General features: G+C 35.0%; 1 protein-coding gene across 1 annotated transcript; it reads left to right on the top strand.

Annotated features, from left to right (window-relative positions):
- The first annotated feature begins 59 nt into the window (after nucleotides 1–59).
- Nucleotides 60–25,748, top strand: LOC123664361 (NAD(P) transhydrogenase, mitochondrial-like). Its single transcript, XM_045598908.1, has 22 exons — nucleotides 60–220; nucleotides 1,006–1,160; nucleotides 1,310–1,450; nucleotides 1,733–1,855; nucleotides 2,688–2,875; nucleotides 5,489–5,644; nucleotides 6,298–6,502; nucleotides 8,479–8,688; nucleotides 8,800–8,880; nucleotides 9,399–9,544; nucleotides 9,949–10,037; nucleotides 10,119–10,203; nucleotides 10,512–10,625; nucleotides 11,175–11,341; nucleotides 11,552–11,689; nucleotides 11,996–12,213; nucleotides 13,306–13,457; nucleotides 19,030–19,183; nucleotides 19,797–19,901; nucleotides 20,295–20,414; nucleotides 20,562–20,653; nucleotides 25,190–25,748. Exons 1-22 carry the CDS (start codon nucleotides 60–62, stop codon nucleotides 25,334–25,336), a joined length of 3,147 nt encoding a protein of 1,048 aa, XP_045454864.1. The 3' UTR covers nucleotides 25,337–25,748.
- The last annotated feature ends 1,268 nt before the right edge of the window (nucleotides 25,749–27,016 follow it).

Here is a 27,016-nt window from a genome sequence, read left to right as displayed (position 1 = left end):
TTACGTGTGTAACATACATAAGCGTAAATATTTTTAGATCGCCATAAGCTCAAATTAAAATGTGCGGCTGCATGAGAGTCCTCCGCATTGGCAAGCCGATACCTAAATTATGGCAACGAAGACTCTTTTGTTCCTCTTCAACACCGCCGCCCGTCCAAGGAGTTCCTTATACAAAACTAAGTGTTGGAGTTCCAAAAGAAATATGGCAAGACGAAAGAAGGTAATCCAATGAATTTGCTGACATCTGAAAATATTCATTATAGTATACAATTTGCGTTAAAAAATAGCGTCACGTCGTTATTACTTGCTTTAACCACGCCATTAAAACCTAACTAAGTAATTTATTTAACTGAGATAGGGCACAGCAGGAATTTTCCTGCTCAAAATATAGAGCAGCCCGACTGGAGTAGTATCTCGATCTTACAGAAGATCACAGCTAAATAATAGTGTAAGCAGTGTTGTGATCCTATGGTGAGTAAGATGACCAGAGCTCTGAGCGATGAGTCACTATTTCCTTAACACAAATATACTATACCTACTAATAAAAGGTTGCCTGGAAGAGATCGCTTATTAGCGACAAGGCCGCCTTTCGTGCTGTCTCTGTTTCCATATTTCCTGGTTTTTATTTTTGTAATGTTGCTCATTATTGGTGTACAATAATGAGTTTTTATTATCACCATTATAAATGCGAAAGTTTGTGAGGATGGATGTAATATGTATGTTTGTTACTCTTTTACGCAAAAACTACTGGACCGATTTTTGTAAAACTTGGTATGTAGATAGCTGGAGATCCGGAGGCTTCTTTTTGTCCCTACATTCCCTCGGGCTCGGAAATCACTCGGAGGCGCAGGTAGTATTTTTATAAATTCATGAATTAAAATTTTCTAACATTGTCGTTATTAGTATTATATTGAATATGGCAGTCGAGCGCGAATTACTAGGTAGACCTCTATTTAACTGGCTATGTGTCGTTAGCCTTATTTAATAGAATTCCTTGTATTTTAGGGTCGCCATAGTACCTGCAGTAGTTAGTAAATTAGTTAAAAAGGGATTTAGTGTTAATGTAGAAGAAAACGCTGGTTCGTTAGCCAATTTTCCGAATAAAATATACGAAGAGGCTGGCGCGAATATTACCAGTTTAAAGGACACGTTCCAGTCAAGTAAACCTTTTTATACTATTTTCTTAGCTTTGTTGTAATTAAAAATACCTTGTTATAAATTAATTAACTTCTTCGTTTTCTGTAAATATAAATATTATATCAAATTTGAATAGGGTACATAGAAATAAGTAGTTTTCCTTCCTTTACAGATATAATTTTAAAAGTTCGACCTTTAGCTGAAAATGAAGTTCAACATGTACCCGATAAATCGACGCTCATATCATTTTTATATCCGGCACAAAACCAAAGTCTGATTCAAAAACTTGCTAATAAAAAGGTGAATGCTTTTGGTAAGTATTTTCATTATTATGTATCTTGGTTATAATCGCCCATTTGTATGATTTGTTATAAATTAAATTTTAATTATCATGTCATATATGTATTTCAACAATTTATTCTACGGGACTTACCGCGTTGGCCAGTGACAATGGCGCCGCGGAGGTATCGGGCGTTTCAAGTCGCGGTAACTCCCTTAGAATAAAAATTCATTTCAAAGAATTCATTCTATCAAGAATTAAAGTTCATAGTGACCGTGAAAGTGTAAAAACTATAATTATTGTTAAATTTCCCAGCCATGGACTGCATTCCTCGTATAAGCCGCGCGCAGGTGTTCGACGCGCTAAGCTCGATGGCGAACGTGGCAGGTTATCGCGCTGTAATCGAAGCAGCCGCGCATTTTCCGCGCTTTTTTGCCGGTATATAATTTATATAATATATACACATTGATAACGTCAAAAAATAGTAATTAAGAAAAAAATAATACGGAATGAGGTAATTTTCTGCGGAGTCTTGGAGGATGTAAATAGTAACAGTTGCAACGGACTACATGTTTCTGTCTTTCTGTTTGTCCGGCATAATCTCCGGAACGAATGAACAGATTTTTACGGGACTTTTCATTGAAAATTACTATTAATTCCAAAATTATATAATACCTATACTAACTGTACCCGCGACTTCGTCCGCGTGAAATTTAACAAAAAAGTTGTTGTTCAGTTCGCAGTTATAAAATAAATAAATTTCTAAAATAAAAGTAGCTTAAGTTACTCCTTATTACATCAGCTATGGACAGGAAAAGGCCCATCAAAATCGGCACAGCTGTTCCAGAGATTAGCTGGAACAAACAAACAGAGCGACAGACGGACAAAAATTGTAAAAAAGTAATGTTATTTTGGTAGCGTATCCATATGCATTTAGTAAAAATCGGTCATTTTAATATTACAAACAGACATTCTCAAATTTATTTATTTGTATAGATGTAATAGATACGAACGACGTTTACCGTACGCGAATATCAAGCACCTCGATACATATGAAATAACCAAACATAAGCGTAACATGTAATATAGGTAACTAATAATTTATTCTGCATATAAAAAAAATATTACATGATAAATTAAAAACGTTTTTAAATGTTTGTCTATACAGCTTGTCATAGATAAAAAAAGTGAGATTTTCAAATGAAGGCATTTTATGCTTGCTTACGTTAATGTATCTGGTTGTATTGAGTGTGATTCGTGCGGATCGCAGGTCAGATGACGGCGGCGGGCCGCGTGCCTCCTTGCCGCGTGCTGGTGGTGGGCGGCGGCGTGGCGGGGCTGGCGGCGGCGGCGCAGGCGCGCTGCATGGGCGCCGCCGTGCGCGCCTTCGACACGCGCCCCGCCGTGCGGGAGCAGATCGAGAGTCTGGGCGCGCACTTCATCACCATGGACAATAAGGTTTGATGTATTTGTTAAATACTTTAAATCGATAAGCTTTTGTTGTATCTCTTTTTTTGTTTTGTTTTACGTTTTACTCTTTGTAGTTAGTCCTTGTTGTAAATTATATACTATGTGTTTTCTTTTTATATAATTTTAACCTGATGCAGTGTGTTTTCACAAATAAATTTATTATTATTATTATTATTATTATGTATCCAAATCGACACCAACAATTTATACTACGCCAACTCGAATTTCCGATAAGTTGGTTTTCTTAATGCAACTTGAATAAATGTGTTTTTTTTTTTTTTTGTAATAATAAAAATTGTGAAATTGTAATGAATAAATTAACTATTAAAGATACCAAATTTCAAATAAGTTTCTTAATTAATATAAAAGTTATCACGTTTTTCCCTTTTATAAGCCTCTATTGTGAAGTTCACTTTTATGAGTTAGCTTAGTATAAATTGCTGGTGTCGAAATGTTCTGAATAAACTGAGCTACGGCACAGCGGCAAATGTCCCGCTCAAAATCTGGTGCAACCCGACTGGGGAAGTTCCTCGACCTTACAGAAGATCACAGCTAAATAATACTGCTTTCTACTTTCAAGCAATGTTGTATTTCTGTGGTGAGTAAGGTGGTCAGAGCTCCTGGGAAGGGTAAGGGGTTGATCGGTAACGCGCTTTCGACACTTCTGGTATTACAGGCGTCTATAGGCTATGGTATCCGCTTACCATCAGATGGGCCCTGTGCTTGTAAGCCACTCTTGAAGTAAAGAGTAATTAAAAAGGAAACTTGACCTCATTGGGAGATCACAACGTCACTTATCCGAAATGAGCTTGTACGGTTATATGTATGAATGTAAGGTAACATAATTAAATTTGTAATGTTATTTTGTCTTAGCGTCTTGTCACCCTCTTTTTGTGGCGAAATTTGAATGGTACATGCAGCACTGAATATCAGAAATTATTATATGACGTCTAGCCATCTATTATAAACAGATTGTACTTAACTAGGCTAACGCCATTTTTTATACTATTGCAATAGAATGTCAATGCTATGTTCTCTTTCTTTCCCCTTAATTATTTTGCGACGTTATTCGAATTACAATAGTAAAGTTAACAAATATTAGTGAAGTAAGGACTAAATATCCGATTTTATTTCTTTGATTCTTTGAGATACTATAACGTATAATTACTAAGAAAAAAATGACGCGTCTGTTAAAAAACCGGCTTCCATTAAAATTGTCTAAAAATGTTAGCAATGTTTTGTATGTTTGCATGTACTTATGTTTATTATTCATACGTGTTTAACTGCTTATTATTGATTTATATACAAACAATAAGTTATGATAATGCAATTATTATTTGTCTGTAAATAAGGCATGACATTCAATCGTGATTTCTGCGGTTAAATGTTGTCATGCGCTTTTATCCCACACACGACACACTCGTATGGCACTACGCGTGCATTGCTGCATAAGAGCATAATATAAGTCACGAATGACTGAACAAGACTTTGACCAATTGAAACGGTCAGTAGGTTGACCTTTGTTAAGTTCAGCGATAAAAAATGACATAATAGAAAAAAAGTAGTATACATTTTCCTTCAGTATACACTACGTGATTACGTATGTTTTATCTTAGACATACAAAAAAAAAACAAAGCAGGTAGCTTGATAAATGTTTATCACTTTTACAAATGCAAATTTCTTTCTTCAAGTATTCGCAAACAAATATACCTACTCCATATTTATCTCAAGGTCTGGTTTATAATGCTAATTAAACATGTGGACAAAACATTTAACGTAATCTATTGTAAATTGTTAATATTTGTAAAGAAATAAAAACAACACGACACGTTAGCAGCTGCAATGATTACATAGTTTGAAAGTTTCTTATGCACACATTTATGACCGTGACTTCATGTACATTTCAATTATTAAGATATTATGTAGTTTATTTTCATACGTCAATTAAAATGCATTTGAGAGAGAATATGAAATTGCTAGATAACTAATTTCTAAATGTTTCGAATGTGCGACTCAACTGACGGTCGACAGATAAAAGCAAGTTATATCATGTAGAATGTATGGAGAAAGAATGGACGATTGTTACTCTTCCATTAAAAATGCTACTGAATCGATAGCGATGAAATTGATTGGTTGTTGATAGACTGATAAAGATCCAAAACACAGGTATCTACTTAAACGAAAATTCCTATTATATTGGGTACACGTCATAATTTGTTATTGTTATAGTTTTCCGTGACCTTGTTATAATTTAGATAATTTGTTTGTTTATGAGTAAAGTAAATTAATATTGCATAAGTACAATATTTTGTAATAGATTAACGTAAAGTTTATCAAACAACATTTTTAAGTTTTGATACTTGTTATTTTCAAACTTATTTTATAGAACGATATAACGTCTTTTTATTTTATTGTACCTACAAATTAATGTCGTGGTAAAATTTTCCATATATGTCTAAATGTCCCCGCGGCAAGGTATAGGCCTCTTTCTCATCCTTAGAAGGGTGGGAGCTTCACCCACCGCGCTGCTCTACTGTCTGCTAATTATATGTTAGACAATTATTATATCTAAAACTTTTTTTATGTACTACGAATGGTAGGAAGAAGGAGCTGGTGCGGGCGGGTACGCCAAGGAAATGAGCGAGGAGTTCCTTACCGCTGAACGAGCGCTATTGGGTAAAGAAGCCAGGGCGTCCGACGTGGTCATCAGCACAGCTCTCATACCCGGGAAACCTGCTCCTCTTCTCATTTTAGAGGTAGATATTATTTAAATTTATACATATACATACCAGCTGACTTGGCAAACGTTGTCTTGCCGTTAAACGTTATTTAAAAATATGGTTCGATCGTAGAGGGTTGAAAATTTAGGGTTGTATTTTTTTATTTAAATAAATAATTTATCTAAAAATTAGGGGTGGACTACCCTTAACGTTTAGGGGGATGAAAAATAGATGTTGTTCGATTCTCAGATCTACCCCATATATATACACACAAAATTTCATGAGAATCGGTCAAGCCGTTTCGGAGGAGTTTAACTACTTACAAACACCGCGACACGAGAATTTTATATGTTAGATTGTGATCTATTTTAAATTATAGACATTTAAGAAATTAAATTTTACTGAGACAATTGCATAATACTCTACAATGAAGAAGTACCTACTTGGTATGCACTGAATATTAGTTTTGGTCTATTTTTATTTTAGTATCTTAAAAATAAACCTAATGGAAAAAAGTATTATTTATGTCACCTCATGATATCTTAAATATCTGGAAAAAAAGAATAAAAAATCCAAATAAAAGTGTAACTTTTTCAAACTGTTATTTCCTGGGTAGCTGCTTAATTTTCATATGATATACACATATACACGAGTATGATCCATCTGAATCGATGATATACGTTCTATAGGATGCAGTTCGGGACATGGCCCCCGGCAGCGTGATAGTGGACTTAGCCGCAGAGATGGGCGGCAACGTGCAGACCACCACGAGGGGCAAGATAACAAAGGTCCATGACGTCACGCACATCGGTCTCACCGACCTACCTAGCAGGATGCCCGCCCACGCTTCCACGCTTTATGCCAATAATATTTCCGCTTTTCTCTTCAGTTTAGGTAAGTCAATAATTATTTATGTAATATCATAACCATGTATATAATAACTCTGTAAGCTTCGTTTCAAACGGGCATCTAATATAATACATAGTTACTTCGATAATTTCTTAAAAGCTAGACATATTTTGGCAGTCATTAAATATCTTGACATCGCTGTTAACTGTTCCATTTAGGATGAATTGCTTTAAATTGGTTGTGATGAGAGTTTTAGTGTCCAATAAATATTCTTATTGTTATTGTTATAAAGAGAGCGAGAGAGAATTAAAGAGCATATGTTAAATAAAAATATATTTTCCTAAATACGTGACTTATATAGATTATTATAAAACCTAGAATTTCGGTAACAACGGTACAATTATTTATCAATTTTTTTCTTAAAGAAATGGAATTTTCCACGTGTTTTATCTTGTAACTTATGTAACTTCAGGTAGCTTAGTCGATTTATGTGTATCTTATCAAATATTTGTGCTGTATATTGTTTTTTGTGGCTAATCGAAATCATTTCGATATAATTATAGTTACAATCAATACAACCGATGCGATAGCGAATATGATAAAAATGGACAAAAGACGATAATTATCTTCATCAATCAGATAATTTAAGGAAAACTCTGTCATATTAACGTGCTTAGTATAGTATGGTTACGACGTAACGTTTTACCAATTAAAATTAGATAAGACTGTTTATTTGGGAACTAGTAATGATAATGTATTATGTATTTATAATTGATAAGTATATGGTTGTTCTCAATAAAATAAACTGATAAGGTGCTAAATATAATTCGTACAAAACTATGCAATATTCTAAGTTTCTAGTTTAAACATAAGTATATGTTTGCAATAGCAATTAATATAAAAATGTATAGTTTTGTTTAAAAGTTATGTATTTTAGTATTATTGTGTCATCACTAAAATAGTGACGAGTTACGATAGACGTGTTTTTTTTTCTTTCTAAAATATTACTCTTAACGGAGAACGGGAACTTCAATGGGAGATGTGTCCTGTCCAAAGCTGAAATTTGAACCGTAATATTGATAAACATATTAATATTAAAGCAATAAGTTATTCCACTATGTTTAAAAAAGTACTTCAAAATGTTGATTTCCTAATAAAAAGCCACAAAAAATATATATATTTCGGCAAAATAAACACGTTTTTATGCCATAAAATTAAATTACATTTTAAACCTTTTTTATTTTTGTGAAAACGCTATCAGCCATTTTGGTGACGTAATATGGTTAATAACAAAAGTTGTGTATGACGTATGTAAGACCGAACTCGTTCAATACGTCAAAAGTCCAATACCTTATACATATACTCTTCGTCGTTCAACGTTAATAGCTTCAAATATTTGGTGTTTTTGTGTAAAACAATGAATTACAATAGCTATCGTTGGTGTGTAGTGTCTAACTGTACAAATACTAGCATTAAAAAAACTATTAAGTCTTAATTTGGAAGTAACATGAGGAATAAAATAACCTAACACTTTCTAACATTATTTTTCAAATTTGGTATACCTACATTAAAAAAACGTATGACGTCCAACGTACGTACGTCCGTATTACGTCATACCATGGCTGGCATGGCGTGTTTTAGGTCACGTGATATACAGATTAAAATAGATGACTTAATTTCAATATAATGAAACAATAATGTGCTTTTATGATTCCAAATCAGAATATTTAAGTGTATTTCCACATACATTTTAATTTTTATCAAATTTTATAATTGATTTTCACTACCGAAGGTACCCTATTGAGAGACTTTTTTTCGCAAAAGCACTTTTGTCAGGACATGTCATACAAATCGATTTGAAAACCCTAAAATCCATTGCTGACTATTTCATCATAAGATTTTCGTCAGTCTTTATAAGCATATGCGAGATACAAACATCTTAATGTAAAAAAAGTTAAATAATATTTTCAAGCACTACTCTTAACAATGTCTAAGGTTTAATTAAAAGATATTGTGACCAGGTAATAACGATCACTTCAACATCGACCTCGAGGACGAGGTGACGCGGGGAGCCATCGTGCTCAAGGAGGGAGAGTTGCTGTGGCCCGCGCCCCCTCCCGCGCAGCCCGCCGCCCCCGCCAGCCCGGCACCCGCTAGAGCGACCCCAGCTACTGTCGACCCGCTTAACCCCTTCAATGAAACACTGAAGGACACATTCCTCTATTCCACAGGTAATGTACTAAACACCAAATATAACATTAGATATAAATTCGGCCTTGCTATTTCAGAAATTCGATTCATATATAGTTAACGCTACGTATGATTTTTTTTGCAATTTTCAGGTTTAGCTAGTTTAATTGGTCTTGGAATAGCGTCACCGAATCCAGCGTTTACAACTATGACGACAACTTTGGCTCTATCAGGTACATACATAAAAACAAAATGTTCAGTTTAATTGGTCTTGGAATAGCGTCACCGAATCCAGCGTTTACAACTATGACGACAACTTTGGCTCTATCAGGTACATACATAAAAACAAAATGTTCTATTTTATATATCTTTTAACTCTTCACTGTGAAATTGTATCGCTTACTAAAAACAATGTGTTTGTCAACTCTGACACGTGACTGGAGTTTACTCCTTAGAGCTCGTACGCAATGGCGGTCAGCCGCTAGAAGAAACACGAGGAATTTTTTTTCGCTTCTATACAATAAAATGTTAAGTAAAAGAGAAAATACCCGTAATATGTTTCGGCTGAACTTTTTTTATAATGTGTAAATAATGTAATTTCCTTTTCCAACCTGCGTTCAAAAATAAAAAAGCCCAACAAGCGATTGTAAATGTAAAATCGGTAGAAAAATCGGGAGTAAAGTCCAAAAGGAATGAACGATGTTATTTACCGAAATAAAGCAACACAAAAATAATATCTGTATGTGGACAGGCGTGGTGGGCTACCACACGGTGTGGGGGGTGGTGCCGGCGCTGCACTCGCCGCTCATGTCCGTGACCAACGCGGTGTCGGGCATCACGGCGGTGGGCGGGCTGCTGCTCATGGGCGGCGGCTACGTGCCCGAGACGCCTGTACAGGTGAGCCACTGAAGACTCACACCGTATTTTATTTTATTTTTACCTAGACCTCCGAGGCATTTTTTCGGGAAGACGTTGCCTATACATTTTTATTACCTTTCATAATTTATTAATAGATTTAACCAGTTTCTACTTTCTAAGCTACTTTAGGCTTGCACCTTATTAGTAGACCTACTACCCGTTTGCGGTTCGTTAGTTACAGGATTGTTTTTTAAACTGACATATTATATACCAGTTAATTCAAAAGGATTCACAGGATTACCGGTTACGTCAAACATAAACACAAGCTAGGCCGACTCGCATTTAATTCGCTTTTTATTATTTATTATTATTGAAATATTTTCCAAATTTACTTTGTATAAAAGCGACAGTTTTTACCGACAAACTTACATTTAAATTAACAGTGGTTGGCCAGCACCGCAGCACTTATCTCATTTGTGAATGTTTTTGGAGGATTCCTGGTTACACAACGTATGTTGGACATGTTCAAAAGGTACTTGTTTTAATGTATTGAGTATTATTAAGTTAATTTTAGTTAAATCAATCTATTTGTATTTATTTTTTTTACATTTAGGCCAGGTGATCCCCCGGAGTACGGATATTTATACAGCATCCCAGCTGCCGCGCTTCTCGGAGGGTACTTGACAACTGCAATGCAGGTACAGTGTAACACTCAGGCTACTAGAATGCTTAATGTTTTTTTTTTCATGTAATGTATCGCTCAAAAAAGACGGTACTATAAGTTAAGAACTTAAATAAGAAATCTAAAAAAATGTAAAGTTAAATTTTCGATCCCAATATTTTTATTACAATATTACGAGACCGTACTTTTGATTCCTATCATTAATATTATAGGACAGTGGATATTTGTTGAATACAAAATGTAATAAAAATTTATCAAAGTATGTATGAATATTTAATCCAAGAAGAAGAGAACAATAAAAACAAGCTACCCAATTTTTTCTAGGGATACCCTGAGGTACACCAAATGGCTTACCTCGCGTCTTCGTTATGTTGCGTGGGCGCTTTGGCCGGCCTTAGCTCACAGACTACAGCTAGGAAAGGAAACTATCTTGGAATGGTTTGTTATTTTCATTATAAACTCTAAGAAACTGTAATTTCTTTGAAAACAGCTAAAAAATAATAATAGTTTGTTAAAGATGCAACTGATGATTAGAAAAGGCATTCATAGAGAAAAAGACACAGCTACAGACTCAACCCAAGGAAGCCCGCTCATTGTAATCTTGATGACATTAGCATTAATCTTTTGATCATTGTAAAGGCATTGAGACATGAAAGATTTTTAGAAAATTATTCCTATGTCACTATTAAAAATTAATAATTAATTAATTATTATTTAAAAACTTCTGTATTGTATTTTTTGTATACCTATAAGCAAATAAGACATAGTAGTAATGTTCGTATCTATGAGTATAGCTTTTGAATAAAATTTGCTGTTAAGTCTAAACAAATTCAACACAGCTGTATTCATACATTTGAATTTAATTGAGGCAACTTAGGTTCAGCTTGTCTAGTTGTGATGATTCTTTAGTAATATGAAGTTGTATTAATATGGTAATAATAATAAAAAAAAGTTTAAAATTGGGTAAAGGAGCTGTATTTTTTATAGATCGGTGTGTCTGGAGGTATAGCGGCCACCTTAGGTCTTTTAACACCAAGTGCTGAAGTGTTGGCTCAAATGATTGGTGTGGCGGGTATTGGAGGACTCATTGGTGGCACCATCGCTAAAAAGATCGAGATTACTGACTTACCTCAACTTGTGGCTGGCTTCCACAGGTAAATGATATTTTTTTTCTTTTAAAAGATTTTTTCATTTTTGATTTCCAATATACGCTATGTATAAAACAAAATAGTTAAAATTGGAAACTCGAAAGATGTATGAAGTATTATTTTACTTCCACACTTTATTACACTTAGAAAACTTTTTTGTTTTAATCCAAATTGTTAATATTTACAAACACGAACTAAAAAGGTGTCAATTTCCAGTTTGGTGGGCATGGCAGCCGTGCTAACGTGCATAGCAACATACATGCACGACTTCCCCGCGATGGCTCTGGACCCTACCGCCGCTACTCTCAAGACTTCGCTCTTCCTCGGAACATACATTGGCGGTATCACATTCACGTAAGAATTATTTTTAAATACTACTCTATTTTCTATTTTCCTGTTTTGACTAAAGTCAAACCTAATGAAATTATAAAAGTCCTGACTGACATGTTATTAACGTCCAGCCTAAACTAGTCGAAATACAAGTTTAATTTTGAGAAGATTGTATACGATGTCATTTAAAACATAACTTTTTAAAACGCTTTTCTTAGGTTAAGGTAAGATTGTACCCACTAGAGCACCACCTAGTTGACATAACTAATTCAATAATCCGTCGTTACCTGAAAGCTGACGTCATTGATAATTTTTATTTTCTGTATCCAGAGGGTCACTAGTAGCGTACGGCAAGCTCCAAGGCGTGTTGTCGTCGGCTCCGCTGCTGCTGCCAGGGCGGCACGCGATCAACGCGGGCCTGTTGGCGGGCTCGCTGGGCTGCGGGGCCGCCCTGCTTGCGTTTCCTGACGCGCCCGGCCTGCCGCTGTTGGCGGCCGCCGCGGTCCTTAGCGGCGTACAGGGCCTCACTCTAACTGCTGCTATTGGAGGTGCGTTCACCGCAATGGAACTTAATACGACGCGTTAGCGCAGCGGTCACAGCACTGGCGGTTGTGCTTGAGGTTTCGTTTGAACCCCTTTTACGACAAAACAACACTTAACAATTCAAAGTAAAGTCTTCTTTCCAACAAAAAAAGAATTATCAAAATCGGTACACCCAGTAAAAAGTTATTGAGGATTTTCAAGAGTTTCCCTCGATTTCTCTGGGATCCCATCATCAGATCCTGGTTTCCTTATCATGGTAGTAAACTAGGGATCTCCTTTCCAACAAAAAACGAATTATCAAAATCGGTACATCCAGTAGAAAGCTATGCGGTATAATACAACGTAGGTCGACGAAAAAAGCGTCAAGTAAAAACGCATTATTAGATATAACTCGAAAAGTAGTTGTTAGATCTCAAATAAATTTTAATGGGACCAATTGACACACACCACCTTTCGATTAAAAAAAAAATGTCGAAATCGGTCAACACGGTCAAAAGTTCTGATGTAACATACATTAAAAAAAATATATATATACAGTCGAATTGAGAACCTCCTCCTTTTTTGGAAGTCGGTTAAAAAAACAGAAAGCTTGTAAGTAGGTACATTTCGAGACAAGTTCAAACTTGTAAATACATGTATCACCGTACACGAGTCTTTTTTTAAGTATGATTACTTTGACACACACTTTCGCACGAATTGGTTTGTTTAGTTATGTTTCAGTTACTGTTACTCTTTCATTGTTTACAGATTAACAGTTTGTGCTAGTTATGAGTCCTAAAAAGTATAAATCCTTGACAATTGCTGAAAAGAAGAAGTTAATCGAAAAAGTAGAGGGAGGTGAGAAGAAAGGTGACTTTTGTCAGTGTTAAAGAATAGCAGTTAATAAATTTGTATGTAATAATTGATCAACACTAATACAGTCGACTCTCGTTAATTCGAAACTCTGGAGACTCAAAAAATATTACGAATTATCGAGTGTTCGAAATATCAAATGGTTCGAAATTTTTGGGAGATAATAAATAAAACTGGTGACCCACATGACATGTCACTATAAAACCTTTTGGTGCCCAATTCTTAAATCATAATGTTCATTTCAGGTGCGGACATGCCCGTCGTAATAACAGTCCTGAACAGCTACTCCGGGTGGGCGCTGTGCGCGGAAGGCTTCATGTTAAACAACTCCCTGATGACTATCGTGGGGGCGCTCATTGGTAGCTCGGGAGCTATTCTTTCTTACATCATGTGCAAGGTATAGTAGTAATAGGTACTGAATATTGTTAAAAATCAGTGTTGCCACCTTCAATTTAGACAAGTCACTAGAAGTACAATCAAATCTTGCTAGATGGTGAGAATTTAAAATATTAAAAATTCCCTAGAATTGCTTAGATCCTATTCGGCATAATTTTATTTAAAAAAATATATATTAATAATAATAATATTAAATATATATATGTATATATATATATATATATATATATATATCACTAAAATCTCTTCAGAGGTTGCGTTATTTTCTGCCAATTCCTACCAAAATTATGCTAGCCCAATCTCTAATTCTATCCATTCTCGACTATGCCGACGCAAGCTATCTCAATTTAACCGAAGAACAAATGAATAAACTTGAGCGACTTCAAAACATCGCCATACGTTTCATATTTGGTTTGCGCAAATATGATCACGTCTCCGAATTTCGTTCAAGGCTCAAATGGTTACCTATTCGTCTTCGCCGGAATCTGCATGTTCTCTCGCTATTGTACTGTGTGTTATTCCACAAAAATGCACCAATCTACCTTAAAGATAAATTTGAATTTCTTGGAACTCACAATAAAACTCTTCGTTCAGCAGAGAACTTGACACTAAGGGTTCCTGTGCACAACACCAAATTTTACAAATTGTCTTTTTCTGTACAGGCAGTCCAATTATGGAATGCGTTGCCACTCAACATCAAAAAAGCACAATCACTTATCTCCTTTAAAAAGTTAGTTAAAGCCTACTATCTCACTATGATTAATTAATCAGTTTAGCTTTTTCCAATTTGCATCACTTTGACTTATTTTATCTTCTATTTCTATTAACTTTGTTAAATTTTGACGACATGTTATGTATGTATGTATGTATGTATGTATGTATGTATGTATGTATGTATATATGTATGTATATATGTATGGATGTATGTATGTATGTATGTATGTATGTATGTATGTATGTATGTATGTATATGTGTTTGCATGTAAGTACGTATGCTTTGTATGTATGTAGATATTTTATGTATATATGTCTATGTATGAAGTATTTTTTTTTTTCTATATTTTTTGAGTAGGGAACGAAAATGCATCATGTTTGCATGCATAATGTTGAATTTACAAAATACAGATAATTGCGCTGCTACCTTTTCAATGCATATTATCCTATATCTAAAGGTTGTCTGGAAGAGATCGCTACTAAGCGATAAGACCGCCTTTGTACATTACTATCTCTATGTGTAAATAACTGTTTTATGTAATGTTTTTTTTCCGAGTGGTGTGCAATAAAGTATATTCTATCTATCTATCTACATATATATAACTTTGCATTTTTTCATGAAGTGGTCATATACAAAAAAATAAAAACAAAAAATCGTGATTGTTTAATTTATTATTCATAAAATGAAGTAAGTTAGTTAAGTAAGTTAAAAATTAAGGTATTGAACATATTTATTTTTAAAAATCCTCACAGTCGCCAAGAATTGAAAATAATTCTTCACCATTCATATCCGTCTCGTCCATCAAATTTTGACCTACCGATGATGATGTTGATGGCAATGTGGCAGTAGATGCATCACCTTCTTCTTTTGAAAATTTATAGGAAAACTTTTTATTTTTTCCTATTTCCACAGTTACTTCTTCTGGGAGTTCGTAGGTAAAGCATTGTTCATTCACAACTTTCAGTCTGTTTTTAATTAAAAAAAAATGCTGTTCAAAGTGCTAATGTTCATTCTGTTTCTTAATTTATTTTTGATGATGTTCATAGTACTCAAAATTCGTTCTACAGCAGCATTAGAGTGAGGTAGAGATATCACGGAAATTGCGAAATCAGCTAGTTCTTGGAAACTATTTATTCCAGCAGCATTTTTATACTCAAAAACTTCAGCCCAAAAACTAATAACATTTTTTGTATTTTGCCATTTTACAAAGTTAATAGCCTGCCATTGCTGCAAAATTTTATCAATTGTTTCAGCATCTACACCCATTTCTGAAGCTAGTTCTGTAATTGAATTGTCTTTTAGTTGTCGAAGTGTATTTTCAACACTAAAATGAGACATTTTATTTAATATGTTGATGTTGCTTGGTAGCCTCTGCTGAATTTCTTTTACTAGTGTAATGTTAAAATCGATGCACCGTTTTCTAACAGCATTTATACATTCAACCCTCAATTCTGATTTGCTCGCCTGCGTTTCAAATAAATACCCTAAATATGGCACAGGGTTCAGATGTGGCTCAATTTGAATCTGCAAAAAAATCTTCATTGGTAGTTGCAGCCGATAGTATCATTATTCTTGTGCAAACGGAGCGTAGAAGAATCATCAAAGTGCTAAGCAATGCCACATGGTTACAATCTTCACTTTCAAAAGTTTTTGCAGCTATTTGAACGTCGTTCAAAACGCTTCTTAAGGTACAGGTGATTTGTTTCGTCTGAAAACATTGCGTGGACTAAGTCAGAGGTGTAACATTTATCTCTTGTAAGTGCAAAATATAGTTTTAAGTCATCCCACTGCGACAAAATTCTCGTTACTGCCGGCTCCACTGACAGCCAGCGAGTTGCACAAGATCTAAAATTTTCAAAGGACTTTCGCCGCAATTTATTAACTGGTACAGTTAATATATTATTTATACTCTTCTCTGCGTTTAGTGAATTTGAAAACCAATTGTAAGTTTCCCTGATAAAAAATTCAAATCCGTCCGGCAATACGCACAATGAGCTTTCATAGGATCTGTTACAACTGGTTTAAGCCACATTTTAAACTCATAAATTATTTCCCATTCTTTGCGATATTTTTGGCTTTCTTTTTTAAAGGAGTTTCCACTGTGACTCTCAATTCACAACAATATTATAACAAAAGCTTTACAAATTTACAATACGGCACACACCGCGTCAACATCAGTAAAACAGAGCAAATATGAATGAAAACAAAATCGGCTGTAAGGTTATTCCCGTGTTGTAACAGGGGAATCCCGTGACTAAACAAGGATATCAAATAACTGATTTAGTACGTCAGAGTGAGAGCACCAATGCATGATTCGCGTCCCACGATCAGTCGCATTAAGTATCGGTGTTGTCAACATTATAGTAAGAAATACCTTATAAGTTATTTAGGGGAAAATAAAAAAAATCGTTGTAATTGATCGCCAAAAGTCGCTAGAAGTCACCAAATCTATGTCTAGTGACTTAAAAAAAATCAAAAATCGTTGGAACTACTATAGAATTTCCTAAATCTAGCGATAAATTCCCTAAGGTGGCAACATTGTTAAAAATTTATAGTCAATGGACTGTCGTTGCCACTTGTAGAACAAGTCGTGAATAACTAGTAATGTATAGTACACACATATCATTATCAAAATAAAAATTTTGGATTCTGGGTTATCTATTTGCAAATGTAAATTTATAGCATATATCGATACCTCGGGGCTCAAAGGGCGTAAGCACCAAAACTCGATTTTACAGGAGAGCCAAAAAACTAAAAAAAAAAAAAATTTCGACATAACTTTTTCGATTATTGTCCTAAATAAACCATTCTAGGACCAAAAGTTTTATTTTTTTTTTTGATGCAGAACTTTGTATAATTATATTTCAAATAAATTTAAAAGTAACAAAAATAGCTTGTCTATACGCCTCGGAAAATCGAATGATTGGGGCGTTTACGCCCGAAAAATCAATGGATATTTGATTAGTGATGGTTGTAACCGTATATAAGTGTATAATCTATGGTTGTAACGGTCAATTTTCTCACTATTTCTATCAGTTTGTAGACAGCTGCTTTGTTTTCTTCATTTAGGTAATCGATTTAAGTGCAATTTTAATGAACTTTATTAACTTTTGTATATAATTATGTACTTTATTAACCTTTTTTTAGATTTTATTACCATTTATCGACTCAGATAACTAATTAATTATACAAATACCTAATTATTGATTTTATCTATACTTAATAGCCTAACCTATCTAAAACCTATTCCAAAACTCATTTATTATAAAAAAAAAAATGATAAATAAAATTCACTTGTTATTGAAAATATTGTTTATTAAACAAAGTAAGAAAAGACTCTTATTTTTATATAATTTCAGTTGTAACGAAACATCTTATTAACGTAAAGCAGAATGAACGATTAAAACTAAATTGTACTGAAATGGCAAGTACTTAGGTATCGCTACAAAATTTTGCGCTAATGTCTAATCTTCTGTTTAAAACGTATAGAAAATACAAGGAACTCTTGAGATCAATTATATATTATTTATGAAGTCTTTTGGTAAAAGTTATTAGGTAATCTTAAGTATTGCTACCTACTAAAACAGCAGTCTTATTAAAATTTGACCATCCTTGAATAACGAATGTTTGACAAACATATTTATTATAAACAAATAATCTGTCAGGCTAATAAAACAACTGCTACTATTAAAAATCTATCTTACAATGAGAAAAATAAGTGCATAAACAAAATAAATTTCTGAATAGGATTCAGGGACAATGATAAATTCAATAATTTTTGCGTCACCTGCGTTACATATTATTTAAACAATTTTAGTCAATAATAGACTGTGGAACCATTAACATTACACATATATTTAATAAAATGACCAAAACTTAGGTACCTGCACTTACAAAACTAGAAATATTAAATTTGGTTAAAAATATTATCAAACTATAACGTTTAACTTAAACATTAATGACCCTTAATCAAGAAATCACAATCACAAGCAAAGCTCTCGCAATCACATAATATATAGGTAGATATGGTTGACCAATTAAGGGATAATTGTTAGACGTATGTGTCATTTTATTTTAGAGTACATAAATGTTTAAGGGTGTATCTGGTAAGTTGATTCTTTAGAAATGGTTATGTTCGGGCTTAAGCACCACGTAAGAATATTCGTATCATCTACGGTGTCGTTTACTCCCATCACGTTTATGATTATTAACAATGATTGCTGTTACGACACAAAAACTGAAAAAATATATTTTATTTTCTACAAAAAATACGTCACTTTTTGGCAAATAGGAAGACTTTAAATATACAGATCGATAGAGGAGAAAAAAATAAGTAGGGCTGCATTAAAAAGTCAATTTCGCCAAAATGGCGGTTACGCCCTTTGAGCCCCGAGGTATCGATATGAAATCTACGGACTTGAATTTAACATGAAATAATACATTAATCTTATAACTCGAGGGTTGCATAAAACTACATAGCTAACTGTGGTTGGTCTCAAACAAAAAAAAAACCATGTCAACTTACGTCGATAAGTATAGAAGAATAAACATTAGTAAGTATAACTAAAAAACTAGGTCAGATCTCGCTCAAATTTAAATTGAACCACGTGATAATCAACAGCTTTCGATTATAAAAGAATCTTGAAATTAATATTTTTTTTTTAGTTTTTTAATCTAAATAAGTAACACAGAATTCTTTGTGTTGATCTAATATTTGCACACCGATAAAGTCGGTAGAATTTGTTGGTTGGTAAATTTGACAATCTATATACCGTATTCTGGCAAAATAAATAAATTAAAAACGGCGCACCTAGTAAAAAGTTATGAAAGAAAAATGAGCTTCTACTAAACGTCCCAGGCGATGAACCGCTCGCTGCCCAACGTGATCCTGGGCGGCTACGGCGTGACCGGCGGCGGCTCGGCGCGCCCGGCCGGCGCCGCGCACACCGAGCTCAACGTCGACTCCGTGGCCGAGCTCATCCACCGCGCCAACTCCATCATCATCACTCCCGGTACGTACCCGGCATAGCTAGCGACGGTGATGTAGACCATCGATACTTGGAACCATAAATAAATAGATCGAAGCTTAGTGATAGACTGCTTGTGCTTTACTATTTTTATGTTCCTATAGAGATACATGTAAGTATCATCACTTCATCATCATCATAACTTCAGCCTATCGCAGTTCACTGCTGGACATAAATCTCCATAAGTTCGCGCCCAAAAATGGCCTGAACTCATGGGTATTGCCCATAGTCACCACGCTGGGCAGGCGGGTTGGTGAGGGTCCGGGGCGAGGTGGCGAATGCTAGCGCGACCCCATCTCGCCCCACCCAGGCGGACGACTGCTCACACGTGGTGGTTTTTTTAGTCAGTAGGAGGCTGACATAACCCTTTGGCGCCCCCGATTGTTATCCCGCCATTCGGTCGGGTTTTTAAGTTCAGAAAAAACAAAAAAATGCTGTTTAATAGTTAATTCGGTATATTCTCGGTGCTTGACCTATAGCCATTACAAATTGGGGAGACAAAAACTGGATGGGGATAGAGGCAATTAACTATCACTCTTAATATGTAATTTGTAAGTTATATAAATATTTTAAGCTAATAATGTATCGTGTTCAACAGGTTACGGTTTGTGCGTAGCGAAAGCACAATATCCCATCGCTGAGCTGGTAAACGTTCTTAAAGGAATAGGAAAGAAAGTGAGATTTGCCATTCATCCTGTTGCTGGTAAGTTATGAATTAATCTGGTAACTACAACTGAATACTTTTATGTGCAACAAGTACATTTACATCCAGTTTTAATCTTATCAAAATTCATGACTTGTGAGATTTACATTTATGATTACTATTTCAGACCCATGAGTTGCATCATGATATTTCATAGCCTAAACTTTATCTTAATGAAAAGCGAAACGTAAAAATTTACAGCTTTGACCTAAAATTTTCAACAGGCGTATTAATGCTATATATATAAATTTTAAATTAATCCAGTACTAATAAACGCATAGTCTTATAACATTATATTATTATTCGCGGTCTAAACAAGTTTTATATTTTTTACTGTTTTAAATGTAGAAACAGCATAAACTTAGGTTTAATTTATTCTGTATATGTTATCAGGACGTATGCCCGGTCAATTGAACGTATTGCTCGCTGAAGCAGGCGTGCCGTACGACGATGTCTTCGAAATGGAAGAAATAAACGACGAATTCTCTGAAACTGACTTAGTTTTGGTTATTGGTAAGATACATTTATAAAAATAATATATTTAGTTGACTAATGCCTTCCTATTATATATTAGGAATAATTATGCCTTTATTTATTTTCCATACTTTTTTAAACCTTTGTTTGATTAATTGTTGCTTATTAATATAATTTAAATTATAGGTGCCAATGACACCGTGAATAGCGCGGCTGAAGACGACCCCGATTCTCCCATTGCTGGAATGCCCGTACTTAAAGTATGGAAGGCTGATCAGGTATACCAGCAATCATCACTCTTAATTTTTTTTTTTTTAATTGAAGATGACCGAACCAAGGAATATGCTCGAAATTTAGAGCAGTCGTATTGGAAGTAACGGTACTTCCAATACGATTGCTCTACAGAAAATTACATCGTCACTAATCAATAATAATACTCTAAAACAGTGTTTTGTTCCTGTGGTGAGTAAGGTAGCCAGAGCTCGACAAGAGGTTAACAATGTGCGTCCATAGGCTACGATATCTGCTTATTCTCAAGCAGACCGTAAGCTTGTTTACCAACCTAGTGCTAGTGGTATGACAAAATGGTTAAACTACCCACCTTTAATGGAATCACACGTAATTCATACGTATGGTAATCATATTATTATGATGATTTTGTTGCTTAAATGAACTCTTTTTTTTTTGTTCCAAAATACAAAAAACACATACTTAACACCTATTCATAAGCCTGCCACGAAAACTCACAAGAGTTTATCCGGACAAGCCGCCGCGTCGCATACTATTTTATCATAGAATATCTACACCGTACCGTACCATATTATAGCAATTAAATCTAAACTAAGGTAATTACCAAAGTTTTGTGACTATTAAACGCTTAAAGATTTCAATAAATGTTCTTTTAGTGATCTTCTATATTTGCGTCTGTCCAGGTATAACTTTTAGTAGTAGTAGTCGTAGGTCTTCGGGAAGTTCATTAACGAATGCGGGTATAATGGTGCTTAACATTCTAGCTCCGTAAAAATTTCTAGCATTCGGTATAACATTTTTATTTTGAGTTTTGAATAGATTAATAAGTGGGCGTTCATAATATACGCGAGATGTTTAAGGGGGGGGGGGGGTCGAGTCAAATCTCATCTAATCTTAGGTTGGAGAGAGGGGGGCTTCGGCAAATATCACGCAATATACACGGTGATTTTATAACCGTTTTGGAAACGAAATATTTTACTTTGGAATCATCTATAGTACATATAAAAATTGATAAATCAATTGTAATGTTGACTAAAAAAAAGTTTCAATTTTAATATTCATTTTTATTCGATCGACTTGGAAAGTAGTAAGGCACTGATCATTCATTCATTATTTTATATGAATGAAACACGTCCGTGCGCGTTTCGGTTGATAAAAGTATACCTATAGGCGCGAGCTAGCGAGTACTTACGTAGATAGACTCGTTTGTCCTTCATACTTTACACGGGCTTAGGACCGTCAGAAATACCTATTTTATTTAAACTTCTTTTCGATTATTAACCACGATTGTTCTTTTCACAACAAATCAATTTATAAACGGACTGTAGGTATAAACTTCAGGCGTATTTAAAAAATCGGAGTTTTCTACAGAATAATTAACTTACATACCTATTAACAGTTTATTTACACTATTTACACTTCTCTGTATCGAAGCAACTGCTCAAAATGGAGTCCGCTGCGTTCAATACACAAACGTACGCGTTTAATACAATTGTCTTTTAATTTTCTTAATGTGTCTTGATCACTTTTCACTTTATCAAAAGCGTCCACTATCGCAATGCGTAAATCATCACAGCTTTCATATTGACTGACGTGTATAACTTTTTATTTCCAATCACAAGAAAAAATCCAGGGGCGTTAAGTCAGGACTTCCAGGTGGCCAAGACACAGGCCCTCCTCGACCTATCCACCTATCACTAAACTCACTGTCCAGGTACATCGTCTACTAACTCAGATATTACTCTCCTTAACATCTCTAAGTACGAATTGCCGGTTAGATGACCTTCAATAAAAATAGGCCCTATTAGTTGGTCGTTAATAATACCGGCCTACACGTTCACACTGAAACAAACCTGGTGATGGTTTTCTCGTATCAAGTGGGGGTTAATTAGAGCCCAGTAATGCTCATTGTGCACATTGTATAGTCCCACTCGAGTAAACAGTGACTCGTCCGTCCAGAGTATGTTGTCGTTTGTATTATTTAACAACCACTGGCAAAAGGCGATTCTTTCCGGTGCGTTGTTTATTACGTGAGCCTTACGAAAATGATACGGGTGTAATCCTAGTGTACGTAATATCTTCCATACGAAGTTTTGGCTAACATCGAATTCTCTTGCTGCCATCCTTGTCCTCCACCAGGGATCGCGCTCGAAGTACTCAAGAACATCTTCAAACTCCGGCGAATAATAATTTAAACGTCCTTGACCTTGTTTACGTATGTACCGCTATGGTATTACTGACCGACTGAAAGCCAGGGACGCGGGACGCCGACGATTACAAGGACAAGTGAGCAACGCCGTCATTGGTCGACTCCGGCGCAACTCGGTAGCTTTGTTTTTATTGGCTAATACGATTTTGTGACTCGCTATTAAAACGTATAGTATTTCTATTTTTAGAATGTACCTACCGTGTAGCGCTACTACTGGTTCTCACTTTTTATCTGTAAACGATATGAATATCGACTTTGATGAAAAAAAAAATACATATATTATTAAATTAACATTATATATAGGTTCTGTTATTGATAAATAATTCAAAATTTTCGTTTCCGAAACGCTTTCAAAATCACCCGGTATAATATAAATAATTACTAGTCTTATTTAGTCGTAAATGAGAGCACGAAGCAAATTCTTTTTTTTTTCTTTTTACAATAACAATCCAACGCGTTTACGTAAGAAACCCACATTTTAAAAAATCTCACGTGAGATTGGGGGTTGGGGGAGGAGGTTGAATAAAATCTCACGACATCTCACCAGGGGAAGAGGGAGGGCCAGGAAATTTAAAAAAAAAAACGCCTCACGTAATTTATGGACCCCCCTAAAGAAGAATCTTTAACTTCATTTGGGACATTGAATTTCACCAACGTAAGTACATCCAAACCTCGGAGGACCCAGCGCCGCCTGCAGGCAGCTATATTCCTCGGAGTCTGCCGGAGTATGGCGACGTACGGTGCCCCGGTTTGCCTCACTGCGAGGAATAAGGCCGCGCTGCGGTCTGCGCAGAGGGTCATCGCGCTGAGGGTGATACGGGGGTACTGTTCGGTATCGTGGCTGCCGCTACTGCTCTAGCCGGCGACCCCCGTGGGAGCTCGTGGCGGAGGTCCTTGGCGACACCTACTCATATGTCTCGGGTAGGAGGGCTCTTGGTGAGAACCCCACGTTGGACGGGATCCTAAGAGTGCGCCGATGGGGCAAGAAGCGCTAATGTGAAAGTGGGGGAGGACCTGGCGGAGCAGTCGTATGGCACACGCGTAACGGCTGCCTTGCGCCCGGTCCTTGAGCGGTGGATGCGCCGTAAGTGCAAGCCCCTCACCTTCCGTCTGACGCAAGTTCTCACCGGGCACGGCTGCTTTGGTGAATACTTGTGTCGGACGGCCCAAAGGGAGCCGACAACTGGATGTCACGATTGTGGCGCGGCGGTGGACTCGGCCCAGCACACCCTCGAGATGTGCCCGAAATGGGCGGCGCTGCTTTGCGATCTGACCAGTCCTCGGAGGGGACTTGTCACACACGCGACGACGAGTCCTGGAAGGTGATGGTTTCCATCTGCGAGACAGTAATGTCCCAGAAGGAGAATGACGAGCGGGTGAGAGAGGAGGCTGCCGACGAGGCCTCCGTCCGCAGGCGACGAACGGGGGTGCATAGGAGGCACTATTTAATGCGCCTCCAGTAACGCCCCTATGCCCGTGTCGGGCCGGGATGGAAACCCAGTCCTGCTAGACACGGCGTCGTCGGGATTGTTCAGAGATGAGCCGGACAGTCCCCATGGAGGAGAAATCTAGCCTTTTCGCCGAGGCCAGCCTGTCGTATATATATATATATATATAGTATACATAAAAATATATATATATATATATATATATATATATATTTTTATGTATGTTACATCAGAACTGTTGACCGTGCGGACCGATTTCGACAATTTTTTTTTTTTAATCGAAAGGTGGTGTGTGTCAATTGGTCCCATTTAAATTTATATATATATATATATATATATATATATATATATATATATATATATATATATATATATATATATATATATATATATATATATATATATATATATATATATATATATATACATATATATATGTAATTTGTATTTAAATATGATTTCCAAAAAAAAAACGCGATTTACTAAGAATAACGAGCTAAACTCGGTCACCCAGGTACTTTTATATGACACATACATCATCACTACATAATATAAACAACACAGGTCACTTCTCGCTGTCTGTGTGCTTAGATCTTTAAAACTACGCAACGGATTTTGATGCGGTTTTCTTTATTAAATAGAGTGATTCCAGATTAGATTATTTATTAGATTATAATATATGCATAATGTAGTACAGGAACATAAATAGTTTTTGCACCCGTGAGAAGCCGGGGCGGGTCGCTAGTATTGCTATAAAACATATCTTACATCATATTTCTATTATAGTTACAAAACACATTTATGCTAAGCTTAGACAATTTTTTGTTCAACAAAGTTTCCCTTCTATCCTACTTATTAAAAATCGTACAGACTGTAAACGCTATATAATTATGTATAAAAAATTCCAGGTGGTAGTAATGAAGAGATCTATGGGCGTCGGGTATGCCGCTGTGGACAATCCTATCTTCTACAACCCCAACACTGCCATGTTGTTGGGAGACGCCAAGAAGACCTGCGACGCTCTACTTGATAAAATAAAACATCTCACCGCTTAAATTTAGACTACTGAGAAAATTAATTAAAGATTTTATACGAAAATTTTACGAACCAATCCTTATTTAATCTATGTTATAAAAAGAGCTAGAACGTTTTTTATCTCAACGATTTTTTATCTTTTATATTGGATGATGACATGGATAGATTTTTTTTTAATAATAATAAGTATAGGTACTAACATCTTATGCGATCTTACCTGCATTGAGTTATGATACTAGGTAGATTGATTGTCATGATTCTTGCTGCTCAACTCCTTAGTTATTCTAGCCTGAGGCTCTTAATAAACTTAAATTTCATTATTTTAACTGGAAAGTTTAATGAGCAGCAGATCTTGCGATTGGTTTATTTAAACAAAGTGTACATCTTTATTTTATTGAAGGATCTGTATCAAATAGATGTTTGAAAACTGCACATGTTATATGTTAATTTTATTAAGTAGCATTTATTTACACCATTACATAAACAAAACATTACGCTTAAATCGCTTAATGTAGGCGTTATGTTTCATTAAACATTATAGTCGTGTTATGCAAAATTTGAAATTACTGACTACTTAGCTCTTGTAATGTCTTGGAAATAAAACGTTGCCAATATTCGTCATGCTAAGACAAATATAAAATGTTATTTGGTCTAGAGAATAAAGATGTATAAGGAATTCTATTTTACGAAATGGGGTAATATATTTACACATGTCCAGTGCCCGTTAACAATTGCCATTAGTGCCTTATATATTAAACTGATGTGATAAAAGTGTCTTATATTACTATTTACTTCAATTACACTACTAGTCAAAGTTTACTAAAACCTACATATATACATCACAAGCGTACCTACTATATATTTTATATAAAAAGACATTTAAAATTTTATTGAAATTTTAAAGTTTTTCTTATCCCATCGTTGTAAATCTAGTCTTCCAGTAGTAAAATATATTACAGATCGTTAATATTTTAAATTGGATAAAGGGTTATTTTATGTTATAAAGCATGTAGCTAATCTGTCGTAAATGTATTATCGTAAAATCATATTTATCATGAATATTCATAAAAATATCTTTAAAGGTTCGGTCTAAGCATTCTGTGCTTACTTCTTACGCAAAAACTAAAAACTAAGTTTCACGAATTTTAGACCTAGTATGATTAATGAAATAGTGAAGAATGCATCGAACAATTACGAACGATTATTAATTTTAATGTAACGTGTTCCTGAAATGGGATTATGCTCTATTCTACTGTGATCATATTCCATCTCAATATCGATTTAAATGTACGCGTATCTTTATATGAGATTTTTTATGAGATTTGAATTATTCCAAGAATGTGAATAATTGTAATATAAATGTGAAAAAAATTAACATACATAAACCTATGTAAATTCCGAAAAAATAAGGTAAAGCAAAAAATCTTAGCGCCCATTTAATATAAATTACGAGTATTAATTACTAACATAACAATTTGATGTTGACTAGTTCCAAGCAACAGTTATGTGATCTTCGTCTGTAGAATTAGGCTTTTTGACTATAAGTATGTCATTATGAACTTTACGGCAGCGCATATTTATTTAACTAACATGGTAAACTAATTTTTAAATTTTTACCATTCCATTTCAGTTGTAAGCAATAATGTAACAATTACTTAAAAAGTGTTACTATATGTAATCTTAAACTGCAGTAAAAATTG

Source organism: Melitaea cinxia, chromosome 2 (genome assembly GCF_905220565.1).
Source record: "Melitaea cinxia chromosome 2, ilMelCinx1.1, whole genome shotgun sequence".
Classification (NCBI taxonomy): Eukaryota; Metazoa; Arthropoda; class Insecta; order Lepidoptera; family Nymphalidae; genus Melitaea; species Melitaea cinxia.
Note: the sequence above shows the minus strand (reverse complement) of the source record. Positions and strands in the feature narration are given on the sequence as shown.